General features: G+C 35.2%; 1 protein-coding gene across 3 annotated transcripts in view; it reads right to left on the reverse strand.

Moving 5' to 3' along the window:
• GRIA2 (glutamate ionotropic receptor AMPA type subunit 2) overlaps positions 1 to 24105 on the reverse strand; it is a 153045-nt gene that overhangs the window by 42111 nt on the left and 86829 nt on the right. For all 3 annotated transcript variants that reach the window (XM_055336198.1, XM_055336197.1, XM_055336200.1), the window contains exons 4-8: positions 22511 to 22707; positions 18246 to 18299; positions 13154 to 13315; positions 475 to 642; positions 116 to 220 (exon numbers count right to left, since the gene is read on the reverse strand). In XM_055336198.1, coding sequence (XP_055192173.1) covers positions 116 to 220; positions 475 to 642; positions 13154 to 13315; positions 18246 to 18299; positions 22511 to 22707 — 686 coding nt within the window. The remainder of the gene's footprint in view (positions 1 to 115; positions 221 to 474; positions 643 to 13153; positions 13316 to 18245; positions 18300 to 22510; positions 22708 to 24105) is intronic.

Here is a 24105-nt window from a genome sequence, read left to right on the forward strand (position 1 = left end):
TAAGCTCGACCTATGTGAACATACATTTCCAGGACTCTCTGGAAGAAGAGGTGATGGGTTAGCTAACTCACCTCCTCGCACAGAGAAAACTGCCTTTAGATCACTAATGATTTACCTTCCGGGGCCCATTAGTTTTGAGTTCCATGATGTTAATTGTATAGTTTATCCTTTTCCCGTTCTGGTCAAATTTTATATTTCCTGAGAGACCTTCAACCTGAACCTGACGAGGAATTGGGAAAGTAGCACAGTTATCAATTTTCTCGAACCAAAGATACAAACTGTACAGATTACTCTCACTGAGCTCAAGTTAAGAAAACTACATGCATAAGATTTCTTTTCATGCTCCAACCTACCTCTGTGCAACTAGGAAATAATATTCACTTTACATTAAACATAGCAAGGAGATGAACTTAGAGGGGAAAAAAAAATAGTGTCCACTGTGAAGTAAATTCACAACCATTTGGAGTGACTAACCTGTTTGAGGGCCCTTTCTATTTCTACGCCTTGTCCCCAGGGGACTGCCGGGTTTGCGAGGCAATCTCCTGCATTCCCCCTCCGGGAGATCTCAATTCTCTGCTTCCGTAGGTTGCGGAAAGCTTCAGTCATCACTTGAACGGCGTCATAGGTCAGAGCAGAAGTATACTGAAAAGCATCACACACGTTTCATAAGAATAGGAAAAAATCCAGAGACTGACCGCACACTGGCCATCTGGGCTGCAGCTGGCCACCATACAACACCATATCACAGTCCAAGAATTGTGACACAATTCCTACATCTAGAAGTCGAAGAATCTGAGGGGGTGGGGGGTACAGAATATTGGGACTGTGGAGCATCCTCTTGACAAGAAGTATTTCCTATTACGTTTGTATCTTAGCTATTTTGGGTGAGACCTTTCATAATAATTGTATATTTTCTTTTCGAACCAATTTCTTGGTAGAGCATCACTTTATGGCCTGATCTGGGGATCTAGGAAATTATCAAATTTACAAATAAACCTTCCTCTGCTAACGAGGTATTCATTTGGCAATAGGGAAAGAATATTGATTAGTTGAAGTCTCTAATTCTACTTCAGTGATGCTCACATAGATCTGCAATAGTCTTTGAAATGTTTGTTTTTAAAGATCCCCTAGGTGGTTATGGTAATCAAGAAGAAGAACCATCAAATTTCATAATTTCTTTTTTTTAAGATTTTATTTATTTATTCATGAGAGACACAGGGAGAGGCAGAGACACAGGAAGAAGGAGAAGCAGGCTCCATGAGGCGACCCTGACGTGGGACTTGATCCTGGGACTTCCAGGATCATGCCTTGAGCCAAAGGCTCAACCACTGAGCCACCCAGGTGTCCAAATTTCATAATTTCTATGCTCCCTTCATACTTGGACAGTCTGTGATAAAATAACATTGGTACCAAACTTATGGTATTCAAATCCCAGTGGGACAGCAGTAGGATTATTACAGGAGCTGGGGGCCAAACAGAATAAAAGATTGTCTAAGAGTACAAAGCATTGTCAGTGGCTGGATAGGCATTATTACATGCATGTATATATACTCCCATCTACCAAATGTATCATGTTGCTACTGTTAATGATAAATCACATTTTTACAAAAAAAAAGTTTTACATAAAAACTCTAATGAATACTGAGGAAATTTCTGTTCTTGAGTAGTTTTCAATCTCTGGGCAACAAAAGTTCAGTGACGCTGCACAAAAAATGCAATATCATACTGATTTTATGACACCCTAAAATTCTTAACCACAAATCCAAAATGGGTGCTTAGTTTTTCCAAATCATCCTCTCCTTTCTTTAGTAACTTAGTTCTTCCACTCTCAAAAATGACTATTTTATACCTTCTCTTTTCTTCTGTCCTCAAATACCTACAGCTCTGCACATTCCTCTTTCTCTGAGTTCCTGCTGAATATCTTGCCTACGTGTTACCAAAAAAATAGAAGCCTCCAGACAGACATCCTTCATCTTTCAACCATGAAGCTGCCAAGATCACATTCTCTCTGTTTCCTTCCTGAGTTGATGACACATGAGGTGGCCAAGCTGCTACATGGAGACAGACACTCCAACAGTGCACCAATGCAGTCCCTTGAATCTTTCTAAGGACATTTCATCTACAATTATGCCCTCAGTATTCTGCATCAGCTTTTATTCTCTCTCTACTGGGTCATCTTTAGCACTTCAAATGTTGTGATATCTCCTGCCACAAATAGAGATAGATGATGATGGCAGATGATAGATAGATGATAGATAAATAGATAGATAATAGATAGATGGATAGATAGATAGATATAGATGATAGATGATAGATAGATAGATAGATAATAGATATAGATAGATAGATGATAGATAGATAGATAGATAGATAGATAGATAGATAGATAGATGATAGATAGATAATAGATGGATAGATAGATAGATATAGATGATAGATAGATGATAGATAGATAGATAATAGATATAGATAGATATGATGATAGAAGATAGATAGATAGATAGATAGATAGATAGATAGATAGATAGATGATAGATAGATGACAGCTACAATAACTGCTTCTTAGGTTTACATATCCTTCCAATACTCACTTCTTTTTTTTTCCCTGTTTCCTTCATTAGAAAATATAAGAATTTACTAAGCTTGTCATTCCACATCAACTTTCCTTGCTCTAAGTGGTCTCACTCAGTTCATGGCTTTAAATTACATGTATGTGCTCAAACATTACTTCCGCAATGATGTCCTTCCTGCCCAGCATGGTCCCAGTGACTCCCCTTCACATGACCTTATTTATTTTCTTCATAGTCTCTACGAGCATCTGATTATCTTGTTCACTCATTCTTTATTTCTCTATTTCATCTCTCTTCCCTACTGGAATATTCACCCTAGGAAAGTAGAAAACTCATCTGTCGCCCCTGAATTCTCAGAGCTCAGGGCAGGGCCAGACACGTTGAAAAGACTTAGGAAGGAAAGAAAGAATGCAGGCAGGGAAGCCAGACACCTCGATATGGACCCTATCTTTACAACACAAGTCACGTTCTCTTCCAGTCTAATGAAAAGATGTATGAACAGATCATTGCAATATGCCTATCATACTGTTACAAATCAGTCTGATGGTAGATAGATGTCAGATTTATCCTTTTAATAGAGAGATCTTACAGTAAGGCAAATGAAAGATAGTTTATGTAGTATGAATCATCCCCTCCATGCATCCAGAAATTTTGTAAGCCTCCATTTTTCTAATACTAAAACAGCAGTGTGAGCTTATCATCATTTAATCTTTGCTTATATTAGTTTAGTTGAATCACTTTCATTTGACCATATGAATGAGTCAGATTTGATGGGAAGATTGGTAGGAATAAGAAAAAGAGAAAATGATTTTGAGGTCGTGTGCACTGAGTGCTGTAAACTGTAATAAAATATTCATATTTACCTCTAGGTTTTCTTACTGTCTCATGTGATACCACTTAAGCAATGGAATTGCAGGCTTGTATGTGGGTCCACTACATATTTAGATTGTACCCCAGATGGTTTCATTTGAGTCTCTCACAGATATCTCAATGAGACACATCTAAATAAAACCCATCACCATTTTTTTCCAAAAAATCTGTAACCTTTTTCTCCAAACTGTACATGAGAGAAATTAGCAAAATATAGTATGTGACAAATCCATCCATGTTTAAAAACAACCCACATTTCTGAAAGTGAGAGGAATGTTTAAAATCAATACTTTCTGCTTTAAGAAAGTATAATGCCATTAAAAAGTGATACCAATAAAGGTTATATAACAATATGAATAGTCAATTATAAAATTAGTGAAAAACATTATTACAACTAAATTAAAAAACACCCTCTTTATTGATTAATCAGTGGTAAAAAAAAATAGTAATATCCTTTGAACAGATAGGAGAAAGAAAAATAGACAAAAATGGTTCTAAAGATAGGGAGGAAGCATACATGATTATATTTTTTCCAAGTATTCTAGAATACTCCTGTACTGTTTTTTAAGAAAAACTATATTATGGTAATCAAGACATTATTTAAATCCTATCTACTTAAGAAAAGATCTGGAGAAATAAGATAAGACATCAGGATTTATCTGCCATACACGGATGTTTGTTTCTATTCTCCTAAGAGAAAAAAAAAATTGATTGATTTGCTTTCTTATCTAGTAATTATGCCAACGTAATTTTGAAAATAAAGTCTAGGTCATTGAATAGGAAACAGAGCCTAAATTGAATAAATTGGATATTAAAAAAAAGAAGTACTGCAATGCACATTAAAAAAAAAGTCATGGTAATAGTTAAAAGCCAAAATCTTCATTGAGTCAGCCGCTCACATTACTACATTACTATGAGAAATCTATAAAGCCATCTGCTAAATGTTTTAGAGGTCTATAAATGTTGGCGAACTACATTAAAAAATAAGATTAGGTTGAATGAACTAAAAAGCACTGAGGTCCATGCAGCATGTTACAATTATGCGGAGCATGAGCACACTAGGAAGAAAAATCCTTTCAACCTTTTTCAAATGTTTCAAATGTTCAAATTTAATCAAGTCTCCAGCCTATTATTGTTTTAAATTAAAAGTCACAATCATAGAAACACAATTCTGGACTGAGAGAAAATAAGCAGACACTGTATCCAGAGTTCTTCTTTGTTTATGTTCTACACATGTGGCTCATTTAGTTTTCTAAACAAATATATTCATATTTTTGATTGGAGAGTTGGATGTTTCAGTTTTATTTTTCCATTCACTAAACTGGATGTAAATTAATTTGAAGGGAACATGATGGCAATGTAACTATCTCCTTCTTTGAAAACAAATGCATCATCTCTGCCCCGATGTTTATGTTCTGTGAAATCCCTCAGCTGAGCTGGAAATTTATAATTCGGCGGGGGGGGGGGGGTGCATTATGTTTTGCAGTGCTGTATCACAATCACATCATATCCACACTTTAAGAAGAAATCTGGGAAAATATTTTTATGGTCCATTTTCCAAAAGCATTTTTTATTCCATTTTAAATGTATATTTATTGAGACATTTTTCTAAAACAAAATGAAATATGCATTTTAAACATGTTTGTTATGCCCAACAGTCATCAGACATTAATTCAATAATATGTTCCTGTAATCACTGGAACCAGGAAACAGTATTCTGAGAGCCAAAAAAAAGGGGGGGGGAATGAAAAGAAGTTCTATGTACACTTAGAATTTAATGAACATATAAAAAGGATAAATAGGCAATAATGTAACATTTTATGGGTCATTATTATGACAGTACCTATTCCTAAACATATGTTATCTGCACTGTGCTAAAGTAGAAAACATCCAAAGAAAAAGGACCAGACTTTAGATATTATAAAAGTGCTAAAAACTTACTAGGAATGGCCACTTTCCAAATTTTCCTTGATACTTGAAATTGAATTGTATCCACTTTAGAAAGCATTGAACATATCATCAGAAGACAGGGCCCAAGCCCTGATTTTATCATTTACTGCTCAATTGCTGTGAGCAAGGAACCTTACCAATGAAATAAGAAAAGCAATGCCTCTTCTATGTCATAGTAGAATTGGAAAAGCTGGTGAAGAAAAAAGAATTTATGTTGACCTAGTTCTCTACATGCCAAACTTGAGCTGGTGGTTTCCTCATAAGTCTTTTTAAAAAAATTCTATGCAATGAATATTTTTGTTCCAGTTTTATAGATGAAGATTACAAGTTAACAAGCTACATTTTGCCCAGAGTCACAAAAAATTAAGGTGTAGTTTGAATCCAGACCCCTGTGTTTCTGGGGCAATGATGGTAATCAGCCATTCTGGTTTGCCAGGTACTATTTCCATTTTAAGCAGGAAGTCTCCAGTCCCAGGAAACTCCTCAGTACTGGGCACACTGGGACAGTGGGTCTCCTTTTCGGCAAATACCACATCAAATGAGTACAGTTACAGGAAATGAGAAGCCGCGTGGCTGCTTAGAGCTTGTTGAATATGTGCCCTTTGAAACTTCTCTGCACAAAGTCACAATATCTTCACAGAAACTCAACATCAGTGGAGCAACAGGAACTCTCATTCACTGCTAGTGAGAATGCAAATGGTACAGCCACTTTGGGAGACAATTTGGCAGTTTCTCACAAAACTAAACATACTCTCACCATATGATCCAGCAATTCTACTACTTGGTTTTTTCCCAAAGGAGTAGAAATCATGTCCACTCCAAAACCAGAGCACAGATACTCATGGCAGCTTTATTGCTAATTGCTGAAACATGGAAGCAACCAGGATGTCCCTCAGCAAGGGTATAGTACATCCAGATAATGGGATATTTATTACCACTGCTAAAAATGAGTGAGCTACCAAACCACGAAAAGACATAGAGGAAACTTGAATGTGTATTACTAAGTGAAAGAGAGCCAATCTAAAAATGCTACTTACTGTATGATTCCAACTACATAACATCCTGGAAAAGAAAAAACTACAGAGACAGTAAAAAAGATCAGTATTGCTGGGAGTGAGAGGAAAGATGAATAATACGCAGGGAATGGAGGATTTTTAGAGCAGTGAAAATACTCACTATGAAATTATAATGACAGAAGTGTGTTATTATTCATCTGCCCCAAACCACAGAACATACACTAAGAGTGCACCATAGTGTAAACTACGGACTTTGGGTAATTATGACGTCAATGTATGTTCATCAGTTCTAACAAACCAATCACTCTGGTGAGTGAGGCGGATATTGGAGGAGGCTGTGCAGGTGTGGGGGCAGAGGGATATGGGAATTCTTGGTACTTTTTGCTCAATGTCCCTGTGAACCTTAAACTGCTCTAAAAATGTTAAATCTTAATTACAAAATTTTAAAAATCAACTTGTTAGTAAGCACACCGGCCATATCACATTTCCAAGGGTGAAAAAAAAAAAAACAGTTCCATTGGCAAGAAACCAAAATGAACATCCTTCATGAGTAATAAAAATAATTTTTAATCCACTGTGAAGAAAGACTCTTTATGTGAAAGGAATACTTTAAAAACTACATATTTTACCTAAATTATTAAGGCTGGCTACAGACTCTGTTTGAAGTCTTGCTTAAGGACCAAGACTTTAATGTTCTGAAGCTTTGGATTCACTTAAGCACTCACATTTTCAGATAAAACTAATTAGATTCATCCGGATGGAAAAAAAGAACCTCAAATCAAAACATTATCTGGCTTTGATTCACTCATCCGTAGGTAGAGAGTTTCTTAGAGGCAGATCTTTTATTTTGTTGGTTGCATAAATTCCTCCCGACTCCCCACTTCCGAGGACTCTTCTACCAGAGTGAAAATTCTTTATCTTTTATAATCCAGGAAAAATAAACAAATACATTCCAAGACATTTTAGGATTTAACTTCGATATCTGGAGTTCAGAGATGAGTGCCTGTAGGTCACTACAATTTTTGAGAGACAGGAACCATTTAAGATGTCACAGATTCAGCAAAAATTAGAACTATTAGTGTATGTTTTCTTAAATGCCTAAATTAGCATTTCACATAATCATGGCATTTGAGACTTGGGAGAAATCTTACATACCATCTAAACGTATTCCTTTTACAAATAAAGAAAGTGTGGAAATGAGACGAACCCAGATACCCCTGCATTTATTATCACAAATAGTAGGAATGTCTTTTTACTTTTGGTGCTATAATATCCATTTAAATAACACAATATATTATTTTTTCAATTACCTTTTATAAAAATTTTACCAGTATCAAAAATTTAATTTATGGGCTTATTTCAGCCATTTACATAATTCTAAACCATAGAACATAAGAAACTAAACATTTCAAAACTCTAGGTTGTTGTGTGGCAAAATACTTAATATTAGGATTAGGGGATGCCAATGTGTCAGCAGTGCCTATGGTCAGTTAAAATGTTCAAGAAGCAGAATTAATTCTATTAAGCCACCAGGGAACTATATAATGCATGGCGCTAATTAGTGAACTGAAAAAGATTATGCTATTTTTAGACAGGCCTACTACTAACTCTCTTAGGACAGCAATTAAGAAAGTTTGGGTCTTGTGCTTTAAGTCGTTTCCTGATCGAAATGAGACTCTGGTGGGAAAACTATTACTTAAAGCGCCACCGAGGTGTCAGTCACGTATTATTGTTGCATTCCTTAACATCGGCAGAACAGTAGAACATCGCAGACACAGAAGTTGAACTAAGGTTCAAATTGTCGATGTGAAGGGTAGAATGGATAATGATAATCTTGCAAGTTGCTGAAGACACCGAAAACACTGAAAATCTATCTAAAAATAGAGACGTTTGTAAATTATTTTTGAGATAGTGGCAAATCATCTTTATTATCTGCCTCTTTTGACACTTTTTTTGAAGGAAGGTAAAGTGGTCACTTTAATTATCACTTTTAGGTCTGGGTGCCATGATGGTTCAGGTCTGATGATGAAAGTCATTCTACACGTCATCGAGCAAAACAACACGCTTTTTCTGCCAGGGCTGAAGAAAAGGACCTAACAAATGTTAGAGCAGAAATTTTAACCAAATTTCATAGCAATGATAATTACTTTTTTTTTCTTTCTCAGTGATTTGGTATTTTCAAAGGGTTTATTTATATTTTTATATATCAACAAATACCTATTATGTGTGTACTGTGTGTAAACCACTGTAGGAGGTTGGGGTCAGGAAGATACACATGATGGAGACTGCCTTTTGGAGTCTTGTTTTTAATCCACAAATATCTTTCAACTGAATTTATTTACTATATAATAAATGAATGGTTATGATTTCTGCAATAATTATTTCTTTTATGAATAAAGAAATCTCAGAGAATTGCCATTGGTCACAAACCCATTGACTGCCCTCCATCCTGGTGCCATCACCACGGTTCAGACAACTATGACTGGTTGCCTGGATTGTTTGTGATATCTTCCTAAAAGCTCATCTGCTATCAGGGGCACACCCTGCAGTCTAATCAGCAGACAATGTTGAAGAAGAGGGTAGCCAGTAATCCTCCTGGATCAAAACCAGGATAATCGCTCTTGTCTGGTGGTTCCTTAATGCTCTCAGAATAGGACAAGAAAATTCCTTAGTCAATCTACAAGGCACACAAAATCTGGATCACATATATTTCTAAAGAAGTATGTCCCAGAATTCCCTCAAAAGACCTCCGTTCAGGGGCACCTAGGTGGCTTAGTGGTTGAGCATCTGCCTTCAGCTCAGGTTGTGATCCCAGGGTCCTGGGATCGAGTCCCACGTCAGGCTTCCCTGGGATTCAATCCCAGGACTAGGTGTCAAAGAAATGACAAAGGTCTAGTCTTCCTTGAGAAGATGGCATTTGAACAAAGATCTAAAGGGTGACATAGGCTTAGTCATGCAGATATTTAAGGGGAGAATAGTCCAGAAGCTGAAATGGCCAGCATGAAGACCCTAAAGTGGAAAGGTTTCTTCTGTGCTTAAGAAACACCAAAGAGGTTTATGTAGCTGAAGCCAAATAAGCAAGGGGGAGCGTGTCAAGAGGTGAGTCACATGTGACTGGGTGACAGAGTATTTAGGGCCTCAGAGGCCAAAGAGATAACTTCGGCTCCCATGTCACATGAAACAGAGGGCCATTGGAGAGCTCAGAGCAGAACAGTGACATAATCTAGTTTATGTTTTAAAGGGGCCACAGACACGGAAGAAAGAAGGCAAGTATGGAAGCAGGGAAATCAGTTTAGGAGACAATTGCAATAATCCTGGCAGAGAGACGATGGTGGTTGGATTTAGGGTGGTAGCAGAAGACAGGGAAGCAGTATAGCAGAGCTGACAGGATTTCCTGATGGACTGGCTGTGGGCTCTGGGGAAAAGAGAGGAGTCAAAGCCATTTAGAAGTGTTTGGTCAAAGTAACACCTGATAACATGGAGTTGGCATCAACTGAGGTAGAAAGACCTTTGAAGGTGTAGTTTGCAGGGGCTAAAGAAGGAAGAGAGAAAAAAAAAGAAAAAAAAGAAGGAAGAGATGGGGGAAATCAGAAGTTTAGTTTAGAATACATCAATTCTAAGATGTCAATAAGACAATTTCCATCCTTGCTACAAGGCGATTGCTGGTTTCTAGTCTGAAGACTTATAAATTCCCTGGAGACTAGACCTTTGTCATTTCTCTGACACCTAGAACAGCGCCAGCATGCAGAGCAAAAACTTGATGAATATGTACTGAATGGACAAATGGATTGAAAAATAAATGAATGAATGATTGAACCTTGCCTGAAATTAGCAATCTGTGAGTCAGACTTAAAATCTCAGTACCGGGATGCCTGGGTGACTTGGCAGTTGAGCGCCTGCCTTGGGCCCAGGGCGTGATCCTGGAGACCTGGGATCGAGTCCCACATCGGGTTCCCTGCGTGGAGCCTGCTTCTCCCTCTGCCTGGGTCTCTGCCTCTCTCTTTGTGTCTCTCATGAATAAATAAATAAATAATCTTAAAAAAAATCTCCGTACCATGACTATAGAGTTATTTTTTTGTACAGAGTACAAGCATGAAAAAAAATAACATCAGCAATTTATATTTTGTGGTTTTTAAAAGGTGAAATATGGAAACATTTATCTTTCACTTGTAATTATTGAATAAGAATGATTTTTATTAAGAAACTATGGAAGCTTCATTAACTTTTGGAGACTGAAACTTTAAATCATTCATTTATTTAGTACTTCCACAATTTGAAATAATTTATATTATATCCAAAGCCGAACCATGGAGAGAGTTTTATGAATTTCATTTTTACAGGTTTTTATGCCTATAATGTAAGTTTTTATTGTGGTGATTTTAATAAAACGTGATTTAAATTACCAGGCAATGTACCAGGTACAGTCAATGACCCAAAGACAACATAGAAAGAAATCTCATTAGGAAATATTCTTGCTTTCCTTCCTTAAACAGATCATATATATATAAATATGCTACTTTTTTATATCAGAAAATACTATGTTGTCCCTCAAGTAATTTTTCTTCCTTTCTTCTGCCTACGGATGCAGAAAAACCATGAAAGCCCTGTCCTGTAATTCTTATCTTTTACATCTGTTGACAGTTGAAGACCCTTATATTGGCAAGTCAAACAAAATGTCCATCTCCCCCCCAATCCATATATTTTAAATTTTACAGAGGAAACAAAACAAACGAAACAAAACAAAACAAAAAAAAAAAAAGAAGAAGAAGAAAAGTAGTTTCCTGACTCTGTCATGCCCTTGTATCACTTTGAGTCTGTGTACAGGCTATTTTCCCAGCACCCTCCCCATATTTCTCCCTGCTGAACCATGTGCAAAGCCCTACTAAGACCCCCCCCCCACCTCCAGAATGCCCTCCTTAACATCCCTTCCTCCACACCGTCCTAACCATTTGCAGGGAGTGGCATGTTTTATGTGCATCATTCTCTGTTATATTTGCTAACTGACATGTGAGTCTCCTCCATTCGACTGGAGATTATCACAGATGAGAGTCTTTTCTTTTCTTTTATTTTTCTTTTCTTTTCTTTTCCTTTTTTTTCTTTTCTTTTTTAATTAAGTTCCTGGTCCTCCAGTAACTGAGCAATACTTCTGTGTTGAGATAGACTACGCAAAGCCTTTTTCTCCACCCAGATTCAATTTTTATCAAGAGTCAAAGGCCATGTAAAATATGTCTCCTATTGATGCCTGTGTTTCCAAAGCTGTGCTGTCTTTGTAAATTTGTTTAATCTCTAACTAGGGTCAAACACTGAATCAGAGCTTACATTTTTTTTTAACTTATCACCCTATATGCTCTTTGCAGCACCTTGCACCAAAGGGCCATCACGAGCTCTCTGAAACTTGGCAGAAGTAGAGGAAAGAAAAACACTATGGAGGGAAATGCTACTGCAGGAAGGGAGCAAGCTCTCAGCTCGAAATCTGGAGCTAGGTTTTGATGAAAATGTTAACAGAATGCATTGCTAAAGATCTCTCACACCCCAAATCTGTCTTGCATTTAGATACACGACCCATGCACTTCAATAATGAGATGACTTCCCGGAGAAAACAGTCATCCCATTTTGCGCTCATCCTTCTCACAGCAGACAGCAGTGGTAGGAACATGATGACTAACAGAGTATTCAAAAGGAGCAAGTCGGTTCTATTTGGGGATGAATGCCATATGCAATCTTCATCAGAGAGCTTAGAAGGCGCCGTGTTGGAACGGATAGAAGCCCGCAGTTCCACAGAAGGAGAGCACAGGTGGAGACACCCTGACACCAATGAAAGGACTAGGTGTCCATTTGTTTTCTCATGAGCCTTGCTACGTCAATGTACCTCCAAGTCCCACAGGACCGCTATAAGCTGTGTACAGACTGACTATCAGTCAAGATCACCAAACAAGAAGTCACCTAGTATTGAGGAAAAAATGAACTCTGGGTTATTCTTTCACATTCTATGAGATGCTTTCCTGAATTTAACTTCAAATTAACAGAATCCATTCGTATAGCCAAAAAGCAGAGAATTCAATGCTTTTAATCCTACAGATTTAAAGCCAAAAATCTGTATCTTTTTTTTTTCTCCATTAGGTGCAGAAAACAACAAGGACAAAACCTCTCCCTAATGTAAAAAGAGTAGAGCAACTGAAATAACACTGTCCCTGACTGATTCATACACGATCTGCTTAATAACATGCACATAAACAAACAAAATCACTATGCATTTGAAATGTCTTGCAACTCTTGCCCTTATTTTTCATAAGTGTGGTTTCATAAGAATGTGGTCATTTCATTCCACTCACTCTTTGATTTACTCTTATCTCTGTTCTCAATGGGGTGACCAACAAATGGGGGAAAAAATCTTCCTATCAACAGCAGAAACATTTAATATTTGAGGTAAATATATGTATGTAGGTATATACATAATAAAATGTGCTGAATAAACAAGTCAAGTCCAAACCCACGGGAGAACAAAAGATGCATTTGGGCATTGCACATATCAGAACAGTGCACTGCACTCAGTAGTCAAAGATTCCTTGTTTGATTGCATGAAGCATTTAATTTTTTTAGTCACTAAAACAAATTAAGATTTTTATCTTCTTCCTAGACTATTCCAGAGAACGTGTTGGCTACTTGACAGCAGTTAGCTACAGATAGATACAGATATAGATATACAGGCACAGCTGTAGATGCACATATTGGTAGATAGATATATACCTTAATTGTAGTCGTGTGTGCTCCCGGGTATTCTTTTTCTTCCAGTGTTGACCATCTTTCTATAAATTTGGATACCAGGGAGTCATCATAGTCCACTATCTGAAATCCAGAGACGTTTGCACCTCCAAACTGAATTTTTAATAGGTCTCCATCAGTAAATCCCTAGACATAGGATACGTATGTCAGGCTTTCTATTAGGAATAAAAGAACTTGACATTCACAAATAACTCTATACATTGTGGTTTTACAAATATCAAAGAATACATGAGAGATAAAAAAGCCTACAGTAAATGTTTCATGTATTTATCAGCCAATACTCTGTACCCAGTTCATATTCTCATTTTGGCACCACAGCGTATCCTTCATTAATGATTGTGTATTGGTTGTACTCACATAAAAGTGCTCCATTTTATTGAGAAATCTTCCATGGATAAGTATTGGTTTTATTTATTGAATCGACAATAGAGCATTACTACATAGTTATATATATTTAATAATATGAAGCTAGTTCCCCAAGGGCTACATTTTAAGAAAGTTATTCCCATTTAAATTGTTCATTCTCTCAGGGGATAAAACAACTTTAAAATGAGAATGGAAGGTACTAAATGCCTAGTCATTATTTGAAAACAATCAAAGAATTTCATATTAAGTATTGAGCTTAATATTGAACTTAATTTTTATAAAATATATTAAATTTTTAAATCAATCTTTTGTATTATTAGAATGAATTCAGTCATTAGTAAAACCATGAAGTGGTGTTTCCATTGATTTCAAATATTGTGCTGTCATGAATTCTATCTCATTTTGAGAGTACATTCTCTCAAAGATGAAATCACAATTTTAATAAATCACAATTATAAATATTTTCACCTTATAGATTTACTCCTTGCTATTCTGCATAAGGGTTGAAAATCTCTGAATTCAAGATACAGGAAAATCTTTTCTTTGTTATTTATATTAAAAAAACATATTTTAATACTATTTGTCTAAAGAAGGATACTTACTTTGTTATTGGCTCATAATTTTCGTTTTTCTTTTTATTAAAATGGTACAAATAGTGCAAGAATATATATAACAAAAGTCACAGATTTTCTGCTCTGGCCCACCCATGCTCCAGTTAAGCTGCTTGAAAACAATCGACTGCAGTAATTTTCATTTCTCATATTTATCTCCATATTTCTGCATGACACATTTTTGCTACTGTTTCTTTTTATTCATTTTTGATCATTTTTATTGAGTTTTTGCTTATGTTAGATGAGTATGTAATTCATTCACATTTACCTGCTCACCCATTTTCATGTCCACAGTTTTCATGCTTATAATTCTGTTATTCAGAGCAAAGCCAAATAATGTGCTGGGGCTGCATTTTCTTTCTTTTTTTTTTTTTTTTTTTTTTTTTTTTTTTTTTGAGAGCAAGAGAATGAGCACAAGTAGGTGGGAGGAAAGGCAGGGAGAAAGGAAGAGAGAGTCTCTTAAACAGGCTCCACACTCCATGTTCAGCACAAAGACAGGGCTAGATCTCACAACCCTGAGATTATGACCTGAGTGGAGATCAAGATTTGGAAGCTTAACAGACTGAGCCATCCAGGCAGCCCTGTATTTTCCTCCTTGAATAGTTATTTCAATCTTAACATTAATAATTGCTTCATTTTTTTCATTACTATCATTTTGTATATACCTATCTTATTTTTCTCTAGTTGCTCCATGAGAGCTTTTCATGTTTATATGAGTAAATATATTTTTAATAACATCAAGTATATCAAGTAATCTGTTTCTCTTTTTTTCTGAATATTTAATTTACAGAAATCTTTCTGAATGCTGAGATCTGAATTGGAGGCTCCTTCTATATCCTCTGCAACTGTTACTCTGGAGCATCCCTTCACCATGTTTCTAAACATGCTTTCCCTGCTTTCTGGACCACTATTCTCTCATGTTTTATTCCCTTCTTCTTCAAGAGCCCTCAACATTTTCCTAAGACACATCAGAGGTAAATTTTTTGAGACATTCAATGTCTCAAGATAGGTTTATTTTGCTCTGACATTTGATTTGTATTTTGGCTGGGTACAGAATTTTAAGTTGAGACTCTCATTGTTCCACTGACTTTTATTTGTTCTTATTGAAAACTACAATGTCATTATTTCTAATCATTTTTTTTGTATATGACCTGCTTCATACTCCTCTCTGCCTCCACTTCTCACTTGTCTGAAATCTTTAAGATCTTTTATTGATCTCTGAAATTTCATGGTGACACTTTCTTTGAACTATGAAAGAAGCCTCTTTTCTTTCATTGTTTTATGTACTCAATGGGCATATTTGTGTCATCAAGTACTGAACATTTTTCTGAATGCTTTTTGATGATTTCCTTCCCCTGCCTTCACTATTCCATCTTTCTAGAATGCTTATTAAGAGACCGTAACTCTTAGATTAAAAATCAAGTCCCTTGCAGTTTCCCCTGTACACACCACTTCATATTGTATTGTCATTATGTTACATAATCCGGAAAATTTTTCTTAACCTTATCATCAGTCTTACAATTTTACATCTTATTATTAAAAAAAAAAACAAATAACTTCCCATAGTTTTCTCTTATTCTCTGAGTTTTTTTTTCCTTTTCATGACATACTTTTTCTCTTCTTTATGGATAATTAACTTTCTCTTATTTCTCTGTGGATACTCATTACAATTTTAAGTATTTTTCTTGTATTTTCTGACAGTCCTATTTCTTTTTATTTTATTTTATTTTGTTTGTTTATATGTTTGTTTTATATTATATCTTAATGGCCCACACTTTTCTCAAATGTCTGATTCTGCTTCGCTATTTAACAGTAGCCACTAAAAAATTTCTTGGAATTTGCATGTGCATGGAGGAGGCTCCTTGACAAATGTGCTTCATTGTAAGGTAGATAGTCAGGTGGGGTGGACTGCAGTACTTTTTGTCCATATTTATGGGCTGAAGAAATGAGAACTGGATCCCTTTATGACCATTTCTTCATCATTTTATGTACAAATTATCCTTTTAAATGCTGTATCAAGAACTTAATCGCAATATGTGTTTTGGGAGCCTAGTCAAGCATTACCATCATGAGGAAATTAATCAATAATGATATCTGAGGACTTTTCTATCTTTTATAGCCACCTCCTTCAATACTCATTAGACACTGGACAGAAAAAAGGGGACATTTCCAACCAAGAGTTTGGAAGATGAAAGCTCATCAACTCTGAATGACATTCTTCAATTTTAAATGTCAGTGAAATTTCAAGTGCCCTTAAATTCTCAGAAACTGTAGCACTCCTCAGAATCTTTGAACCTACTGATTCACGAGAAGTTCCATATGGTGAAGATATCAAGTATTCAGAGATGGAAAATCAAATTTGAATTCAGATAAAATACTAGGTATTTTTCTCCCTAGAAGCATGACAACAGCATGCACTTGTTTTCTATTTTTTTAATCATTTTTACTTGGGTCATTCGTATATTTCTTTCCTTTTCAAAGCATCAGATATCAACTCTCAAATTGATGAGCCACCTTCTGTCATTATTTCTCAATGTTCCAATACAATCTTCTCCATCTGGACGTTTTTAAAGATCACGGCTTTCAGTGTGGCTCTGTGTTGTTCATCAAATGGCACAATTCACACAGGGGACTCACTGTCCAGGCTGTTCCCTGCACAGAATGTGGTTCTGAAGTGAGTGAATACAGAGCTTCATCTATTTTAACCCTTGCTTCTCTGCTAGGGAGTCATTTAGGATCTATAATATCATATTAATGGATAAATTCTAATTAATTTTATACTATTTAGCCGTTTCATTGGTAAACAGAAGTTTTATCTGAACAACCAACTTCTACTAATAACATGCAGGTTTGAGATTTAATATTCTAAATCACTGGTGCCACCTTCTAGTGAAAACAGTATCAGTTGTAAAGTATTTTTTGTCATCATTACTAGAAATAATGTCTTCTGATATAATAATCTGACATTCTAGAAACCACCTATAGAAACAAATCTACAGGGGTGCCTGGGTGGCTCAGTCAGTTAAGTAACTGATAGTTCAGGCCATGATCTCAGGATCATGAGATCAAGTCCCGAGTAGGGCTCTATGCTGCTGAGCATAGAATCTGCCTGAGATTTTCTCTCTCCCTGTCCCAGTACCAACCCTCTCTCTAATATATATATTAGATTGCCCAATATATATATATATGGCAAATATGAAACCTTTTCAAAGTCCTATTATGCTATTTAGAATAAGCTTTGGGCAAATATGAAACCTTTTCAGAGTCCTATTATGCTATTTAGAATAAGCTCTCATTTTTTTTCTGCCTTTTCTCACTATCTTCTTGATGTTAGGGACAGCAATGTTCTCAATCAAGTAAGATCAGACTTCTTCAAAGAACATTAACCTCTTCAATGATAGAGGCTTAGGGTCATTTACTGCTGATCTAAAAACTATTTTGAAAAAATGTCTAATGATAATTCTAAACTGGCTCTGATTATGCTTAAGAGAGATACAGTTAACCACTTGATTGCTCAGTATAATTGCAATTTGACAGAAATCTCAATGAAAAAGTGATCAGCTACAGGAATTTAATTTCATTGTGTTGATTACATGATAAATAGAAAATCAAAAGTGAGTAAAAATAACAAATTAATATTCTTAACATTTCCAGCTGTAATTTTTCACTATAATGTAGTCTCATGAATGTGCATTTATTTCAAATATTATATCTACTAAAAACTTTAAAGAAATGCATAATGGGAAAAATTTATAAAACACTGTGACAGTGAGTAACAAGAGGAAATTCGAACAATTAAACTTTATATATTTTTGAAAACTTTTCCATAATTAAATATGCCTAAGACAGTCTATAAAGTTTGTTAAATATTTCTTACATCATTTATAATAGAAATTTATGAGAAAATGTAAAGTAAGTCTAAAATATAACAAACTCAGAAAAATATTGTTATTTCTAATTGATCAATATACTCCAGATGTGGTTTTAAAAATACCACTGATAAATGTTGGTCATTCAAAACTATTTTATAATTAATAAGCATCTCTACTAAAATTATAAATATCAATTAATTCACCTACCAGATTTGCAATGATATAATGGTAACCTTTAACATGTTTTCCAATGGTAATAACCTAACAAAGATAAAGAAACAATTATTTAATACATGCAAATAATATAAATTAAAAAATTATTGATGTTATGAACCAATTGAGGAACAAAGTGGAATTTTATCTACTATGTTCTCTGATATTCTGCGATGACTTGTATTTGACAAATATAATTATCAAATCCAGAGAATATTTATCTCAGAAAAAAGTAATAATATATTTTAGCATTTTATAAATGCTATCTTTCAAGAAGTCAATAGCTAAACAAATAATTACTTCAGTTTTGTCAATAGTGAAAATAAGGTCACAAGATTTTAAGAAATGTAAAACGAAAAGAATCTTGAATCCATACTAAGTCATAATTTTATTCCTACAAAAACTATTTTTCCAAAACATTAGACAGCTGAAGCCATCATCTGAGATCTTATATTCAGACATCTACACTCAAATTTATAGTAGTACATAAATTTTAAAGATACTAATAAGTACATAAAAGATCCTTATATGAATCTATAAAATAATATTCCCATCTTAAGAATCTTGAAGTGCTTGCAATCTGGTTCAAACGAACATTATTATTTCCAGCTTGAGGCAGCAAAGTATCAGAGAAACTAATCCTTCTCCACAAATCTAAGTCAAAAATCAATGGCGAGATAAACACATCACGGAACAAGTGGTCGTTTTGGTAATGCTCATGACAGTTTGGGGCATTACTGAATCAATGGGACTTTTCACTGATCTATTTCAATTAAAGAGAGTAGAAATTGGTGAAATGGCCAAGCTGTAGTCCTAGTACTTAGATACTCAAATGTAATTTTTATTTTTAAGAAAATTGTCACACCAATGGAAAGTACGAAATGCCAGGGCTATAGACAAACATTCAAATCAATAGTTCATTTCTCTGATGAAACGGTTCTGGTGGCTTCCCATTGCTTCTAGCATAATAAGCAAATTCCTTAATTTATGCTACAAAGTCCGATGATCTTGCCAAGTTTCTCCAGGCCCTCTTTTTCCACTCTCTGTACTGGACCCTCATCGGCCCTCTTTTTAAGTATTTTTGTCCATAAAAAAGGCTTCTTTCCATCACCTCAGGACTTCACATACTTCCTCTACTTGGAAAGCTCTCTCCAATACGATATCATTTGTCTTATTAATGCTTCAGGCTCAAGGAATTTCAGACCAATGTTACCTCCTGGGAAAAGACGTTGCTGACCTTCCTTTACCCCAAAGTCAGGTACTCCAAAGCAGTGCATTTAGTTAAAGAGCAAGGACAAGATCCTAGGAAAGATTCCACCCAATGGCCTTTTGTTGTTAAGTGATAGCTATTTTGAAGGGAGTTAGGGCTTGTATCATTTTCTAACCTGCTTTTATGTAATACAACTCAATCGCTTTTTCCATGAAAATGAACCCTCTGTATTGAAAGGAAAATTGTGAAGAGAAGATGTGCTTCTGCATGAAAAAGTATATTAATTACCATCTCTTGAATGGAGTTGATTATATCCCTCATATTTCCTACTTGACATCTGTTGATTCTGCTTAGTATCGATTCTACTTTCTGAATCATGCAATTCTTCCTTTTGGGAATTAAAAACCAAAACCAAACAAAACCGAAAAAAAAAAAAAAAAAAAAACATTGTATAAATGGTGCTACCAGTAGTTGAGTTTAGCGTTCACTGAAAGAAAGGGCGGGCGAAGGGGGGGGGGGATAGGAAAATTCACTAGCCCCATTTCTACATAGGAATTCCTGTTGGCGATACTATCATGTTTTTGCTTTACAGTAACCATTATCATTACACTAACGATAGCAAATTTATATCGATTTCTAAGTGTTTTTGATGGCAGAGTCCTTTTCCCACCCAATCACGACTAGAAATGAGTAATTTCAAGATTAGATTGAATGATAAAATACCAATAATCAGCAAAGATTGATTCTCTTTCTTTCAGCTATTATGACAATAAAGTTTCATCACCTCTGTTCTCTTGTAAGTATTGATAGAGTAAATAAGTCAATAGTATTTACTGTTCCTAAAATAATAGTATTTCCTTTTCTTTTTTTTTCTTTTTCTTTTTTTAGTATTTCCTTTCTTGAAATATACTTCAATTCCACTTTTTGCTTGGTACATTCTATTCCTTGAAGGCCTTCCATGATTTCCCCATCTAAATATTTTCTGTAATTCTTTTTCTATTTATATTCTCTTCATTTATTTTATATATATATATATATATATATATATATATATATATATATATATTTACCATCATTGTAATTACATGTTAATTCCTGTAAATATATCATAAACATTCACCTTATGGGGTTTGGCCTGTTTTGCTTAACATTATTTTCTTGGACCCACCACAGTGCCTGTCTGGCAAACATTAGACACTCAAGGAAATTTACTGAGTAAATGAATGAATTCAAGCAAGATAAATGCTGCCAGTATGTGAACCCTTCGTAGATCCTCCTGCCCCCATAAGATAGGTTCCTCCTCCTCCATTCTCTTTGACCACACTGTTTCCTAACTTGTAGTACCGTAGTGTAATACCTGCAAAATTTGTCTTCCCCTCTTAAACCACGGTTATGGGGTACAGATACCACTCTTTCTTCCCTATCTTTGCATATTTCATTCTAGGCACAGAGAATGTCTGCAGTAAATGCTTGCTGAATGATGCAACCAACCATCGTACATACTTATTTGGTACATCCAAGAGAGTCTTGTGAAAATACAATATACATGTGCAAAATCTCTGTGCCTTTTGAATGGATGTCCATATAGACATTTAACAATCATATTTGTTTCAAAACATTACATTATTTATATTCCTAATTTCTCCTATACTTTCCATCTTCTAGTTTTGGAATTAATCATTTTCATATAGACTTCCACCAACAGTTATTATGATGAGTCATGAATACAGAAATTCTTTAAACAAAAGACTAATGACTATTATTGAAATTCAGTTTCAATGAGACTCTCCTATGAAATTCAAATGAGTTATTGAGGTTCACGTTAGAACAAGAGGCCTTCAGGTTAAAAACAACCCTAACTTCATCTCCTGAGCCAGGAATCAAGATTTTTCTACTAAAATGTTCACCTCTCTGGCATACAACATTTGGCTCTGTCTTATAACAAGTTAGTTTTATCCAATTATTTAATATTTTATGAGAGATCCATTTTGTATGTCTTAGGGCCTGTATTCTTACATATCAATTAAGGCTGTGTCAACATTTATGTTTGCAAAATGTTTTGTGTTATACAAATTAGCGAATTAATTGTTTCCTCAAAGCATAGAAGGGCCAAGAAATGCATACTTAACTGTATATTTTTCTTCCAATCCTCTATTATCCCAAGGAACTAGTAGCCACTACACACACACACACACACACACACACACACACACGTGTATCAGTTGAGAAAAGAAGCAGATACCCAGTGAAGCAGATCTTAACTCACTAAATCATGATATTATTTCACCAAAAGCCCTGGTCACTTACCCTATCTATATAACACAGTGGATTTTATTTTTGTCATTAAGATATTACTGAATGGTTGTCCTATCCTAAAAAACCTGAAATGGAACCAAGGTGGTATAGTAAGCACAGATACAACATCCTTATGTCCAGTAAACTTCTCAAATAGCAAAAACAGACTGAATATGTCTTTCCTATATACTTTAATTTCATAGGTTAATAGGTTTTATAGTGACATAAGGCTTCCCTAGCAGGAGGAAACAATTCTTGAAAAAATAAATACAGGCTTTTTCTGAAATAGACACATTCAGACAACAATGTTGATGTTGTCTGTTCCATACTGCACTCTAATGTTTGACGTACTCTGTTTTGCCATAGACTACTCACTTTTCCCTTAGATCCTCAGCCTTATTTTCACTTAATTGGTGGCTATTTCTTTATCTCTAAAAAGCTCAACAAGTTAAATTTTAATTTTCCAGCTAAATATATCAAAGTTTAGGGCAATGCTCATCATATAAAACATAAGAGTCAGTGGTAATGTATTGAATATAGTTAATGATTAGTATGATGTGTCAGCATGATTGAAGACCATCTGCTATTGCTAACCAAAGCCAGAGAAAATTTAATTGATGATCTTTGCAGCATCCTACATAAACCGTAAAGGAAAAACTGCTGTTCAAGCACCTCACACAAATACTCATTGCAAATGCTGACACTGCACGCATATTCTATATTTGGTGCCATTAGAAAACAGAGAGTAGCCAACCTGGTCTACGATGTCGTTTACTTTATCCCGTTCACAGTCCAGAATTACACGTCGTTCCTTTTTTAACTCTAGATCTTGAAAAAGTGATCGGTACGTCTCATCTTTCTTGTCATTGTTAATGTTTCCCACATTGATAGCAGTCACTTGCCATTTCTTTTCAGCAGCAGAATCCAGCACAGCTTGCAGTGTTGATAAGCCTAGGAAGGCAAAGAAAAATGATGACTGATAAAGATACTTGAATAACTCAGAATTACGTTGTGAAATTGACAGTGAATATATTTTTAAGGCTGATATTTTCGTGCAACTGAGGGGATGTTGACTCCTCTAAAAAGCTACAGTGATGATCTTTATCGACATCGACTTATTTCCGCTTCACATCAAAAACTCTTGTATCTATTTGCTATCGTTCTGAAGGAAAGAACCATGGTTTGAGAGGAGAATAGTCTCCCCTTCTTTCAGCTCTCTCAGCTGTCTTCTTTTGGATATAGCTAAAGAGTAATATCTGTGATACCCTTTGGTTAAAGTAAAATCCAAAGACACTGCACACATTTATTTCTCTTACAGAATGGGAAAGACTGTTCCTTTACATGTGATAGTCTATCTTTTCACATTAACATCCTGAAGAGGTTGCAAACATTTTCAGGGAGACAAATCTGCGAGTCTCTGTGCCTTAGAGCCAATAATGTAGATGAGGCTGTTATTTCCTCCTATTGTTTTCCGGTAGGCCCTGTTTTTTCCTCAGCCTTCTGTCTGTCACACCATGTTTTTGTTTTTGGGACTGATCCCATAGAGATTAAAACGTTCACCTATTAACCAGATGGTAGCAGTTAGTTTTCTAGCTCAGATTTATTACATTTACTTAACTTTCCAAATGTAAGACCCTTTTACTATTTATCAGTAACTTTGCTAATAGCATCATAGGACTTAGAAAATTTTCTTTTTATTTTTTAACAAAAAATATTACCTCATATGTAGGACTGAGAGGGAAAACAATCGGGAAATTTATTGCCTGAATTTAAATCTGCAGTTCAGCTCTTGGAAAAGCAGCATATAAACTTATCTTCCACATCACTTCAAATCTTCACAACCAACCTAAATTCATCATTTCCATTAATAATTTAATGAACAACACAAAATCTGGGTTCAGAAAAGAATTGAGGACTCATCACATCATCTTCCTGATTCCAGAAAGTCCTACATCTTTCTGAGAAGAATGCTGATTCCTTTTTTCCCATAAAATGTGGGATTTACTTAATGTGATCACACTGCTCTATAGATTTTATTCTTATGCTAAACTTTATTTCAGTCCATTTACTATGACAAAATACATGCATTAAAAAAAAAAACCTACTGAACCTGGAAAACATCATAAAAATTTTCATGGATTCAATATTGGCCAAGAGTATATAAGATTAGCCTAGAACACCTTGTGATACAAAACACAAGGAAGCTCTCCAAACTGTCAGCCTTGTGTCAAAAGACTCAGAGCCAACATGTTGAAGATCACTTTAAGATGAGGTAATTTGGATATCAATAATAATAATAACTGCAAAAGACTTAATTACAGAACATATTTTTAATCCATAAATTCTTAA

Source organism: Nyctereutes procyonoides, unplaced genomic scaffold, assembly GCF_905146905.1.
Source record: "Nyctereutes procyonoides isolate TBG_1078 unplaced genomic scaffold, NYPRO_anot_genome, whole genome shotgun sequence".
In the NCBI taxonomy this organism is placed as follows: Eukaryota; Metazoa; Chordata; class Mammalia; order Carnivora; family Canidae; genus Nyctereutes; species Nyctereutes procyonoides.